General features: G+C 44.3%; 1 protein-coding gene across 5 annotated transcripts in view; it reads left to right on the top strand.

Moving 5' to 3' along the window:
* Nucleotides 1–13,661, top strand: part of STIM1 (stromal interaction molecule 1) — a 185,052-nt gene that overhangs the window by 99,203 nt on the left and 72,188 nt on the right. For all 5 annotated transcript variants that reach the window (XM_025928173.2, XM_086678157.1, XM_086678159.1 and 2 more), the window contains exon 2: nt 3,671–3,801. In XM_025928173.2, the coding sequence (XP_025783958.1) occupies nt 3,671–3,801 (131 nt within the window). The remainder of the gene's footprint in view (nt 1–3,670; nt 3,802–13,661) is intronic.

Below are 13,661 nucleotides of genomic sequence, written 5' to 3'. Positions count from 1 at the left end.
CCTCATTTTGCAAATGAGATATTGGAGGCTCAGAGAAGTTGAACATCCTGTCCAACATCATATAGATGTAACTAATGGAGCTGGGATTTTGACATTTGTGTTCTGACTCCAAGTCCAGGGCTCTTTTATTAATAATGCATTGCTAAATGGTTGGATCTTCTAAGGTATTTCCAGGTGGCTCTGGGAAACCTTGCCAGGTTGGAACGAAGGTATAAGAGAAGATAGACGAGGTGTCAGGAAGGAGAGAGACAACCTAGGAAATGCTTGGTAGAAGGAGTCATTTGTGAATTTTGACTAACATGGTTTTTCTGGATAGGATTCTATGACCTTAGGAGACATCAAGGTTTTATACTCCTTTATTCTCAATCCCTTAAATCCTTCTCTATGCCAGATGATGCCAACAGCAAAGGTCACCTGTCTGTCTGATCAGTTTACAAACCAGAGCCTAGCATTTGAAGCTAAATTTCTTGCACCAGCTATAGGCTTTTGGGAGAGAGGCTGGCTGACCTTAGGCCACTCATGCCCAGCCTGGAGGCCCCCAGTCCCTAGAGCTCAGCATTTAAACTTTTTCCTGTATTTAAAAAAGTTTATTAGAGGCTTCTGGGTGGCTCAGTCAGTTAAGCGTCCGACTTGGGCTCAGGTCAGAATCTCGAGGTTCGTGAATTTGAGCCCTGTGTTTGGCTCTGTGCTGACCCTTCAGAACCTGGAGCCTGTTTCAGATTCTGTGGCTCCCTCTCTCTATGCCCCTCCCTTGTTCACACTCTGTCTCTCTCTCTCTCAAAAATAAATAAACTTAAAAAAAAAAGCTCATTAGAAGTTGTGCTTTATGATAAACCTGTTTGTGGATACAGGCTAATGAAAAGATTGTATTTCTTTGCTTTGAGTCAGAAATCTGTCAACTTAATGTGGTTCAGGTGTGCTACCTAAGGTTTTCTAGAACAAGGGTCAGCAAACTATAGCCCTGGGGTCAAATCCAGCCCACTGCATGTTTTTTGAATAAAGTTTTATTAGAACACAACTTAGCTCATTTACTCATGTTTTGTCTGTGGCGGCTTTTGTGCTCTAAGACAGAGTTAAATAGTTGTAACAGAGACTATATGGCTCATAAATCCTAAATTATTTATTATCTGGCCTTTTACAGAAAAAGTTTGCTGACCCCTAGGGTAATCCTGATTCTTTCTGTCATGGTACTTAGCACATGGTGTTTTAATTGCCTCTGTCCCCTACTTTTAATAATATATATATTTAAGTTTATTAACTTATTTTTAGAGAGAGAGAGAGAGAGAGGGAGAGCGCATGTGTGTGTGCAGGTGTGCATGCATGTGCAAGAAGGGGAGGTGCAGAGAGAGAGGCAAAAAGAGAGAGAATCCCAAGCAGGCTCCGTGCTGCCAGGGCTCGATACGGGGCTCAATCTCATGAACTATGAGATCATGACCTGAGCTGAAATCAAGAGTCAGATGTTTAACCACCTGAGCCTCCCAGGAGCCCCTCTTCCCTACTTTTAAAACTAAGCTCCTTGAGAGCAGGGGTGAGATCTGACTCATCTCTCTTTATGCCCCATGCTGATCGCAGAGCCTGACATATTAAGAGCACACAATAAATGTTGTTTAAATGGGCACATCATGTGCTGATTAAAAAGCTCTGATGGGCAATTTTTTTTTTCTCATTCTGATAGGCAATTATATGCGCCTCTGATTAAGACAAAAACAGAATTAAGGGAAGGAAAACATGTTGGTTACGCTAATCCCAGTGCTGTGTGCCTCACCTATGAACCAGTCATTACTTACTGCAATTTTTTTTCGATAGGTAGATGACACAATCATGCCAAGAGCTCTTGTTGGTGAGGAAGTTGAGAAACAATGCCTTAATCTTTGGCTGCATTCTACCACCACCGCTTTACCCCACCCTCTGCTCCCCACTCCCAACTTAGCAGGACAAATGTAGTAGAATATACAGTTACATGGAGATATTTCTTCTTCATGTATTGTATTCTTCTTACTTGTCTTTTTTTAAATGTTTATTTTTGAGAGTGAGAGTGCGTGCGTGTGCGTGAGTGGGGGAGGGGCAGAGAGAGAGGGTAACAGAGGATCTGAAGTGGGCTCTGTGCTGACAGAAAAAGAGTCCAGTGTAGGGCTCAAACTCCCTGAACCTCGAGATCATGACCTGGGCCAAAGTCGGACACTTAACTGACGGAGCCACCCAGGCACTGCTTACTTTTTGTCTTCTATAAAGCCATTTCTTCAGTGTGCTTCTTACCATCTGTGACTAACGGAAGATGAAACCACGCTAAAGCTGTTTGGTCACCTTGGCATAAAGATAGGTGAAGTACCGACCTGGGAGTCAGTAAACCTGGGCCCTTGCTGTGACTCTTCAGCTGTCTTTGATTTGGGGCACATCAGTTAACATCTGTGAGCTCCAGTATCCAACATGTTTTTATTGAGTCACATCTGGGACACTTGACACATTTAATATTTACATCTCTCCCTCATTTTGAAAAGGATTTGAGCAACTCGTGAGTGACAGAGAGTTGACTTGTCCTGTCTGTTCCCTGTCTCTGACCAGCAGTCAGCTCAATGATTAAATGGATTGGAGTGTTTTGGGACTTTGATCAGTGCCTCGGAGAAGGCCTCACAGCCACAACAGCCTCTCTACCCTGTCCTTATTTTCTCTCCTGTGACAACTTCTTCCTTGGGAGTAATCTGAGGAGTTTTTGCTGGAGAGAAGGAATCAAGATCAGGGTCAAAGGGAAAGAGGAATTTTAGAAGCTAAGAATTGGAAGACATACTAGAAACTTTACTTAAAATATCTTTTTCAGATAGTGAACTTGAGGCCTGGAGAAGGGACGTGACCTCACTTGGTAGAGCTAAGACTAGATGCCAGGTCTGCCTGCTGTGTGTGTGCGCGGTGTTTTCCAGGGTTCTAAGAGAGGAGTAGGTGGCCTCGGCTCTCGTGCTGGTTTTTGTGTCACATTAACGACTGTGTCGGTGGGTGGGGGAAGCTGTACTGCAGACCTGCCACGCTGTTGCACCCGGTGTGCCCAGGACCTTAGATGTCTGAGAGCTATTTGCTGACCGTAGCTGTCAATGGGCAGGCATAGCATGTGAAGGGTTTCTCCAGTTAGTTTGTGACTGGCATTATGTTATTATTACCAGCAGTGACAAAGTGAACCAAAAGGAAAACTACATATTATTTTGGCATTGCAATGAATGGGCTGTCTTCCTGTTTCTGGAAAGATTGTATTCACGTGCATTTATTTATTGACTGATGAAAAATGGTATTTCACTTGAATATGTATTTCTTTGCTTACTGGTAAGGCAAAAGTTTTTTTTCTGTGTTCATTGGCTATTTATATTTTCTCTCATTTATATTTTTTCTTGTGAGTTACCTATTCACGTTCTTTGTCTAGATCCCAGGGTATTCCCAGCCTTATGCTTGACTTTCCTGCCAGGGAGCCATCAGGATAATAGGACATTGTCCCTAAATTGGGGAACTCAGCACATCCTGGGGGAAGAGAGTTGAAGACTGGATGAAACACTTTTCTCACTGTACAAATAGCTATTTAAGTGGCTACATGAGGCTTGAGGTGCTAGAGGCTAAGGACACTGAGACAGGTGGGTAGCAGAGGCCAGCAGTGCCCACAGTAATGTTGTCTCTTGCTTTTCCTGTACAGAGTTTTGCCGGATTGACAAGCCCCTGTGCCACAGTGAGGATGAGAAGCTCAGCTTTGATGCAGTCCGCAGCATCCACAAGCTGATGGACGATGATGCCAATGGTGACGTGGATGTGGAAGAAAGCGATGAGGTGAGCTCTCTCCCCCTGCCGTGGCTCCCTTCTCTTCCTGTTTGGACAGTCCCTGAAGGCTGCCTAGACACTCTTCCCTTTGGAGAGATGTTCTTGGTATTGGCTTGTTCTCTAGGAGCTCCTTCCTGTCAAAGGGAGTGATTCTCAGCAGAACAGCCCTGTAGGAGCCAGCCTGTCCAAGTGAAGGCCTGCTGTCTGTATGCCTCGGCTGGCTCCCATCTGCCTACTGGCTAGAAGTACAACACTGACTGAGCTATGCTGTTTGAGAGGGAGAGAGAGTCCCGAGGTCGGTCTCTATAGTTCCCCTGAACCTATATTGTAATCCTGCTGCAGATGGAGGGCATCAGTCTGTACTTACTATGTACTCAGCCCTGTGTTGGCATGTAGGAGAGACATCAAAACAGTCATTATCTTGCCCTTTGGGAGTTTATAGTCTGTTCAGGAAGAAGAAACACATGTTCCTAGAAAGATTATTCTGAATTCCATGCTGTGGTTGCTGGGAGCTGGTTGAGTGGTCCAGATAATAGGAGCGAGAGGAAACTCTAGATGGAAAAAGCTCTGTTATTGTTTCACCTTTTGGCATTACTACAGTTCCAATTCCACAGAGCCCAGAGTGCAAAGTCATCATGTGTGGAAAGATTGAAAGGTTTTAGTTGATTTCAAGCTCAACGTGGGCCAGCAGTTTGGTGAAGCTGCCAAGTTATGCCAAATCTTTAATAGTGATATGGTGCGTGTCATGGGGAAGAGGTAAGCCTAGTTTTGAGTTCAGTCTTGGATCTCACATTGTCCAAGGTATTTGGAACAGTGCGAGCCTCTACAGAAAAGGGTGACCTGAATGCTGAAGGGTATGGACACTATGAAATGGAGAGCATTCAGTAAAACTTAGTATTTATGGGTATTTATTATGTATGTGCCAGGCACTATTGTAGACATGGGGATGTGGCAGTAAATAGGACACAGACATCTGTCCTCCTATCATTTACAGTCTAGTGAAGAAACTTGAGCCTGGAAAAGAACAGATCCGGGTAATATAATTTGTATCTCACATACATTAGAAGTGGAGGAATTAGATTTTTAAATAACGACAGTGATGGCGATGAAAACTGCAGCACCAGCTCTCCTTTATTGGATTCTTATTCTATGCCAGGCATGGTGTTAAGCTCATGGTGTTAAGGTAGTTGCTCTTTTACCTTTCATAACAGCCTTTTGAAGTTGGTATTATTGTCAAGGACTGGAGCCTTGGAAAGGTGAAGCATTTTGTTCAAGGACACATTGGATATGAGCACAGATCTGATTTCAAAGCTTGTGCTATTAAGTACCACTATATTGTTTCTCTTAAACTAAAGGCAGGACCAGGACCAATGTGGGAAAAGTAAAATATGGCCATATTCTTCTAGAATGAAGAATCGTCTAATAGTGCCATCTTGTCTTAGGAGAGGCCTCCTTGGTAGGTACGTAGTAAACTCCCCGTCACGGAAGATGGGCAAGTAGAATACAGCGCTCTATTGATTGGTTAGCAGAGGGGATCCTTGCATTAGGTTGAACTGGGTAATGTCTAAGTAATTTATAAGAGGAGAAAAATAGACTTCCTGGAGCAGAAGCAGACATTTGGGTGGAGTGGAAGGGGTGGGGCTGCCTGAGTGGTAAGTGGGGAGCCAGTGTGAACACAGATGTGGCGGGGGGGGGGGGGGGCTCTGACTAGAGCAGGGTGGGTTTGGTTGGATGGAGTGACTATGGGTGGAGGACTGCAGGACAAAAACCTGGAAAGGAAAGTGGGGCCCAGGCGACTAGGCTGAGAGATGAGTACTTATTGAACCTGGCAATTGTAGGTTCTTGAGCAAGGACAACAGGCGTGATGAAAGTTTTGGTCGCATCTTGAAGTGGCACTGGCCCTCAAAGGACCCAGATTTTATTTGTCCACGATGGGAAAAGGACCATGTTCCTGGACGCAAATGAGGACTAGAGGTTTCCCTCTCTCAGGGGGCCTGGCCACAGGACTGGGGGATAGGTGGCACACCAATTAAGAAGGTGATATGATCTAAGTTCCACAAATTCCTGGATATCCTTGTCACCCGCTCCTCCTTCTTTTTTCACTTTCTGCTGAATTGCTTTGTCAATGAGGAGAGGAAGAAAATGTTCTTTTTAGAGGAATGTTACCACAACAAAAAGCTCATCAGCACAAACTGTTCTAAAATAACACAAAAGCTGTCACCCTGCTCTTCTCTGTGCCAGTGGTGAGCTGTTCTTTTTCAGTGTAGCTTCTGCCTTGCTTTGGCTTCAACTTCTCTCCCGGCAGGCTCAGGCCTCTGGTGGTGAGAGGGGCCTGCCAGTCTGGGTTTTCACCATCGGTCACAAGCTACTGTCTTTGAAAGAGAAGGTAATGGTGGCAAAGTATGTGTGCTTAAGTCAGTCTAAACATGTATGAGACAACCTTGGAATTCAGGTTCTAACTTAGCATGTTGGGTGGACCGCTCAGAGCTTAGAATATTGGCTCACGGGTACTGAGCAGAGATGAGACCCTGGTTGTGCTGGCTATGATGGACCTGAGCTTTTTATGACCATTCGAAAGCACCACTGATTCCCCAAGGATTTTAGAGGAAGTCTGAAGGGATATCTTCAGGCTTCATTTGTTCAGCCTCATATCAGCAAGCTTTCCAGGTGACTGAACTATATAACCTCAGTTCTGGATCTTGTAAAATTTTAGCCATTTTTGAAATAAGTCTTTCTTTTTATAGATTATTGTGAACAGAGTGTTAACTTTCTTTGGATCATTCAGAACATGTCATCAGGCCTCTTCTATAACTACCCCAAGGCTTAGATTCCTATGTGCATTGTTGTGATTTCTTCTTTTAATTTCCCTGTCTCTTCTTTGATTCATCCCCATTTCTAATTTCTGTTTACTTCTCTGTGAGCTATGAAATTAGACGTATGGTAAACTGAGACTCAGCAGGCATTGTATAGGAAATATGTAATCATTGGCATGTGGGGCAGCCAGTTTGGCTGCTCCAGTACTGTCTTTGTTTGCTTCTGTCCTAGTTAGCGGAGCTATGGATTGTGGGCCCTTCAGATGAGCAAGGTGGAATTATTGGTGATGGTGCCCTTCTTGGCAAAGCTGGGAGGGAGTTCTACCAAGCCAACAGCATGGAAATTCATGACCTGTGTTGTACTGAGACTTCTGGTGGGGACACTGCCTGTGGGCAATGGATTTGCTACAGTGGGATGGTCCTATCAGGTTGTTCTGACAGTCTGAGGTGGACAGACAGAGGCTGTCTAAACCTGCTGTCGCTTCATGAGCACTGGGTGTTGTATGTAAGTGATAAACCACAGTAATCTACCCCAAAAACCAAGAGCACTTTACACACTGTGTGTTAGCCAATTTGATAATAAGTTATATTAAAACAAACAAACAAACAAACAAACAAACAAAACCATTGTCCCTTCAACTGGATCCCTACAAGGAAAATCAAGGGCATTTATCCAGCCATTAAACAAATTTTTGTTGAATACCTGTTGTAGGACTATGGATTCCGTAACAAACAAAATGGATATGATTTTAGTTTTTATAGAGCTTGCATTCTAGTGGTCTGTATGTCACAGGCAATTAAATGAGAAGTAAAATTCTGAAATTAGGAAGAACTGTGATTATAGTAGTTTAGTGACTTCCCCCCTTTAATTTTCTCAGGTAAAATGGTGGTTAATGATTCCTACCCTTGCAGGGCTATTGTCAGAATTCAGGGAGAAAAGTGCTGGTAAAGTTTCCAGCACAAATAACTCCCAAACTCTACAGAAACCAAACAAGTCAACAAAACATGGGAAAAAATTTGAACAGACACTTCATCAAAGAAGATATATGGATGACAATTAAACACATGGAAAGATGCTCAATATCACTAGCCATTAGGGAAGTACAAATTAAGACCACAGCATGATAGCACCACACGTCCATCAGAATGTCTGAAATTAAAAAATGGACAACACCAAGTGCCAGGCGAGGAGGTAGAGCCACCAGAACTTTTGCTTATAGAGTTTCTTAGAAAGTTAAACACAATTCACTACATGCTCCAGCAATTCTGCTTCTCGGTATTTATCCCTATAGATAAATGAAAATTTATATTCACACTAAGACTTGTACACAAATGTTCATAGCAGCTTTATTCATAAGCGCCAAAAACTGGACAAAAGCAAATGTCCTTCAATGTGTGAATGAATAAACAAACTATGGAAAACTGCTCAGCAATTAAAAGGAATGAACTATTGATGCACACAACATAGATGGATCTCAAAGGCCTTATATTGAGGGAAAGAAAGCAGACTCAAAAAGTTAACGTGCTGTATGATTCCATCTACATGACATTCTGAGAAAGTAGGGATGGGAGCTAGGCCAGTGGTTACTAGGGGTTAGGAATGTGGGGAGGGTTTCATTATCAAGGGGCAGAATGACAGAATTTTTTGGGGGGGGGTAATAGAATTTTCCTGTGTCTGGGTTGTGGGACAGTTAGAAGAATCTAAATGTGTTTCAAAACTCATATGACTATATACCCCTGACCCCCCCCCCCCAAAGTTAATTTCATCATGTGTTAGTTAAGAAAAAAGTTGCCAGTATAGTACCAGACACACAATTCAAGCTCAGTGAATGCTGGTTATTTTCCCCTTTCTGTTTCTTCTGTATTTCCCAGAAAGTTACCTGTATCTGACAGTTGTATTTTAATGTTTGTTTAACTGATGTGTTTCTCTCACCAGACTGTGAGACTTTTCAGGGCAGGGACTGGCCTTATTTGGTTATTTTTCCTTTGTTTCCCCAATGCCCAGCAGAGCCCTGTACAGAATATGTGCTTAATTTAATCATTGGGTGGAATGACTGGCTGATATCTGGGTAGCAGCATAGTGTCTGGCTGAGAAGGGAGGCTTGAGCAAGGGTGTGATCACACATTTTGAGGGGGGGGGGTGGATGGTTAGGTAGCAGTATGAGCCCAGGAAGCTGCAAAATCAACTTATGCTTTTGTTAGTGTCTGTGCAGTGTGGTGTAGCAGCATAGCACAGGGTTGAGAAGTGGTGCTCTGGAGCCACACAGACCTAGGTTTAAACCTGGCTCTGCCTTCAGCAGCCATGGAAACTTGAAGAAGTTACTTCATCTCCTTGAGCCTTGGTTTCTTCATTGGAAGTGGAGTGATAAGAGTAGGCATCCCATGAGTTTGTTGCTAAGATTAAATGAAATAATGCATACAGAGCACTCAGTACCATGCCTGGCATATGGAAGAGGCTCAGTAATGGTTAGTTTTTGCTATTATTATTATTATTGTTATTGTTTTCATCAGAAAGCACATACATTTTAATGCAGACAGGCCTGTATTCAAAACTTGGCTTTGCCACTTACTATGTGACAAAAAAGCAAGTAACTTCACCTCTCCAAGCCTCAGTTTACTCAGCTGATTGAGGAGATCTTTGCAGGGTTGTTGTAAGAATTTAATGCACGCAAAGGGCTGATGCAGGATTTCATGGTTTTTCCTCCCTTGGGGTGGTGGTACAGATAGTGAGGGCTGGCCTATATGGCAAGACTTCCAGATCAGCTCTCTCATCCCATGGCACCGGCACCACAGTGTTCAGCTCTGGGAGCCACCCCCAGCAGCTTGGCTGACTTGACTAGGACCAGAGCGCCACAGGAGGCAGTTCTATGTGCGCCCGAGTAGCTGCTATGAAGGGGGTGGGGCATGACAGAGCAGGGCCACACTTTTCTAGGGGCTGCAACTCCTCTAGCCGCTCCCCCTAGCCTCCTGTCTGTATGCCTGTGTGCTTTAAAAAAGATTTATGTGAGAACTTCTCATTTCCCCCCACCCATGTGGAAGGCTAGAGGAGTTTCGAACAACAAAGCCGTATTATAGTACTGTCACCAGATCTGTTTGACTTTAGCAGGGTAGGAGTTGACTTGCTTTCCACCTTTTTCACTGCCCCACCAAGAGGCATGCTTGGTTGTGGGAGGCTCTGTGAGTCGGGAAGGATGGAACCTCGCACTAAGTGGAATCAGGGCTGGGGGAACTCAACTTTGAGAGGAGCGCTTCCACTTGCAAACCCCAGAGGCCAGCAGGAATTGGACTTGGTGGGAGGTGGTATATAAGGAGGGAGGGAGAAGCCCTCTGTGCTTCTTGCATATAAGCAGTGCTGTGGCCAGGCTGGGCTAATTTGGATGAGGGCGAGTAACTGAGTTATGCCCAGAAGTTATCAGCATGGTTAATAATAATTGCTTTCCCTCCTCTGCCTTTGGGCCTCATTTCCTTACATCCAGATAGCTGTAGACACCTCCAGGTGCTCTCTTTCCTCTAGCATCCCTTTACCAGCCCGTGTTGTTCATGCTGCCAGCGGTCTTCCTAAGTTACATTTTGGTTTCATGTGTCCTGCATGATTTTCTTTTCTTATTCCTTCTGACTATCTGTGTCTAGCACTCCATCCCTTCAAATCTGGCCTTGGTCTTTCTTAAGACTCTCTGCACCTACCTCCTACCACTCTGGTCTGACCCTGGTCCTCACTGTCTCATAGCTGTTCCGTGCTTATTGCAGGCCCCTTTCTCTGCTCAGCTAGTTCTCTCTAGCTGGAGTTAACTTCTTATATCCCTCCCTTCAACCCTTGGCCCTGTCCGTATCTGTCTTAGGTGTCCTCTGGAATGCTCCACACTCACTTTTCGTGTGTGAACTTTCCCTGATTTTCCCACCCCCACTGATTTCTCTCATCCCCGTACCAATTCCCATAGCACACATTCTATATCAACTCAATTTAGCACGTAATTAGAATGTCTTGCTTTGTGCCCTAATGATTTTGATTGTATTATCTTACCTATAAGTTTGTCTTTTTTGCACTATTACTGGAATTACTGAAGCACAACTCTGATCATTACTTCTCCCTTGTAAAGGGAATGCAATGGAAGAGGACCATCCTTACCACGTGTCAAGCCATGTTCCAGCTGATGGCTCGTACAGTGTCATTTAATGCTCAACCACTCTATGAGCTAGGTGTTATTAATCGTCTTTTAGAGGCCATTTAACTATAAGAGTGGCCTGCCTTTACTTACTAAATTAGTCTTCACTATCTAAACCTGCCTGTTGGTGCTCCCACAATCTGCCTTTAGCTCTCCTGACTAGTTCACGTTACACTGCATTCCCCTACTTTATCCTGCAACCACTTCCAGTATGTTCTCTCTATCCTATCACTGTGCCTTTGCTTTAGATACATTTTCATCTCAGCATCTCTCTGCCTCTCCTCTTGCCTGTAAAAATTCACTCATCCACCAAAGCCTAGATCAGGGTGTCTCAGCCTCAGCATTAGTGGCATTTTGGGCTAGATGATTCTTGGTTGTAGGGAGCTATCTTGTACACTGTGGGATGTTTCGCAGCATCCCTAACCTTTATACACTAGATGTTGTAGCAAACCTCCACCATCACTCCTTACCCCAGAAGTTGTGACAACCAAAATATCTCTATTGCCGATTGCCCTGGGGGACAGAAGTGCCCCTGGTTGAGAACTGCTGGCCTAGATTAAATGTTTTCTCCTAGAAATCTTATTGTTTCTTTATGTGGGAAGTAATTGGCATGAATCTCTCATTTGGCATATCGCTCTGCTCTGTATTGTAATTAGTTGTCTGTCTAACTAGATTGTGATTGCCTTCAGGGGCAGGAACCAGGTCTTATTTATTTATCACTGTGTCTCACACAGTGCTTGGTACAGGGCCTTACACACAAAGGTGATGAGTTAAGTTTTTTTTTGAAATTTGAATTTGAAAGCAGTGATCTTATCTTATCACTGAGTGCCCCTTAAATTATTTCCTTAGGGCAGAGCTAGAGTCCAGGCTTGGCTGGCCAGTGGTAGTGGGGCAGGGTGCTTTGGATTTGTGAGTTCCTGGCCAGGATGGTGGCCGGCTCAGTGGTGGGATGTTTCTAGGAGAGCTAGGGTCTAGGATACAGATATGATATTGCTTAGTGTATGATGTGTGTGTCTGACCTCTGTGACCCCTTCCTTATCTTTCTACCCTATGCTGTGAATCACATACAGAATCTGGGCAGAGGTGAAATCACTGTAGTTAAAATAATAGGGAAGACTTATGGGCACCTGGGTGGCTCAGTCGGTTAAGCGTTCGACTTTGGCTCAGGTCATGATCTCATGGTTCGTGGGTTCGAGCCCCGCATTGAGCTCTGTGCTGGCAGCTCAGCCTGGAGCCTGTTTCAGATCTGTCTCTCTCTCTCTCTCTCTCTCTCTCTCTCTCTGCCCCTCTCCTGCTCACACTCTGCCTTTGCCTCTCTCTCTCAAAAATAAATAAACATAAAAAAATAAATAAAATAATAGGGGAGACTTAGAGAAAAACATGTACAAAGAGGGCAGAGATGAACACAAGAAAAAAAGACACAGAATGCTGAAAGGCTATGTGACTGAGCAAAAGTACACACGGGCTTTGGAGCAAGAAAGATGAGGGTTTTAGGTGTACTTTCATCAACTGTGAGTTGTGTGACCTTGGAAAGTTTCTTAAATCTCTGTGAGCTTTCATTTTCTCATGGTCACATGGGGGCAGTAGTCTCTGCCTTGAAGGATTATAGCCAAGATGAAATGAAATCATGTGTAGAAAGTGCCCAGCCTGTGGTTTCGTTCACAGTGGTAGCACCACTGTGTCTTCTCCTCCTGCTACTGCTTCTGCCCACCTGGCCTGAGGTGGCTGCTTTACATATACTCTCTCATGGAATCTTTACAAGAAATCTGTGGGGCAGGTATTAATCTTTCCATATAACCAATAAAGAAACTGAGACTGAAATTAGCACATAGTTACCTGTTTTGGGGGTTATTGCAACTCAGATCTGTATCAGGCTGATGAAAATGTTCTTTTTAAAAAAAAAATTTTTTTTTTAATGTTTATTTATTTTTGAGACAGAGACAGACAGAGCATGAATTGGGGAGGGTCAGAGAGAGAGAGGGAGACACAGAATCCGAAGCAGGCTCCAGGCTCTGAGCTGTCAGCACAAAGCCTGACATGGGGCTCGAACTCATGAACCGTGAGATCATGACCTGAGCTGAAGTCGGAGGCTCAACTGACTGAACCACCCAGGCGCCCCTGATGAAAATGTTCTAAACTTGTGGTGAGGTTGCACACCTCTGAATATGCTAAAAACTCTTGACTTGCCCACTAAATTGGTATGTAAATTATATCTAAATAAAGATGTTAAAAAAATAAAATTGTCACTACAACATTTGTTGGTGTTACGGTCACCTCCCACTTGCCTTGCTATATAGCCCAACCCATAGGAACCCCTAGGACTCTATAGAATAAACACTTTGAAAACCGTGTTGATTTCTGTCTCAGTGTCCCCCACTCCTAACTTTGACGGATATGCAGAGGTGCTTCTAAGTCTGAAGTGCCATGGTTTCTGGAAGCAGAGATCCATGGTTAGCTAACTGATAGCTAGTTTGCTTGCTTCTGGGTAGGTGTGGATGGCTTTTGAGGATACCAGACTGAAGAGCCCTGGGACATTCTCTTTGGGAGAATCCTTCCTCTTTTTCTCTCCCACCCTCCCTGCTTCCCTCCCTCCCCTCCTCCCTTCTCCCTCCTCCTCCCTTCCCACCTCCTTCCTGTCCTCCCTTTTTCTTTTTTGTAGCTGTCACTTATGGGAAAGCTAAGATGGCAAGAAAGCTATGGGGAGAGCCCAGGTGGTAATTCCTTCTCACCCACATACCAGGAACCTGAATCAGATTCTTGGCACTTGCTATATGGAGCTTCAGGAGGGGACATGTCAGGGGCACTTGGCTAAGTAGCCCTGGTATTATTTTTCCTGGATTCACCTTGTGCTCCAGGCCTCCCTCTGACTCCCACTGCTGCTGCCATGCTGGCC

Source organism: Puma concolor, chromosome D1 (assembly GCF_028749965.1).
Source record: "Puma concolor isolate L17-30 chromosome D1, mPumCon1.1.hap2, whole genome shotgun sequence".
Taxonomy (NCBI): domain Eukaryota; kingdom Metazoa; phylum Chordata; class Mammalia; order Carnivora; family Felidae; genus Puma; species Puma concolor.
The sequence above is the reverse complement of the archived record's forward strand: the minus strand, read 5'-3'. Positions and strand labels throughout refer to the sequence as shown.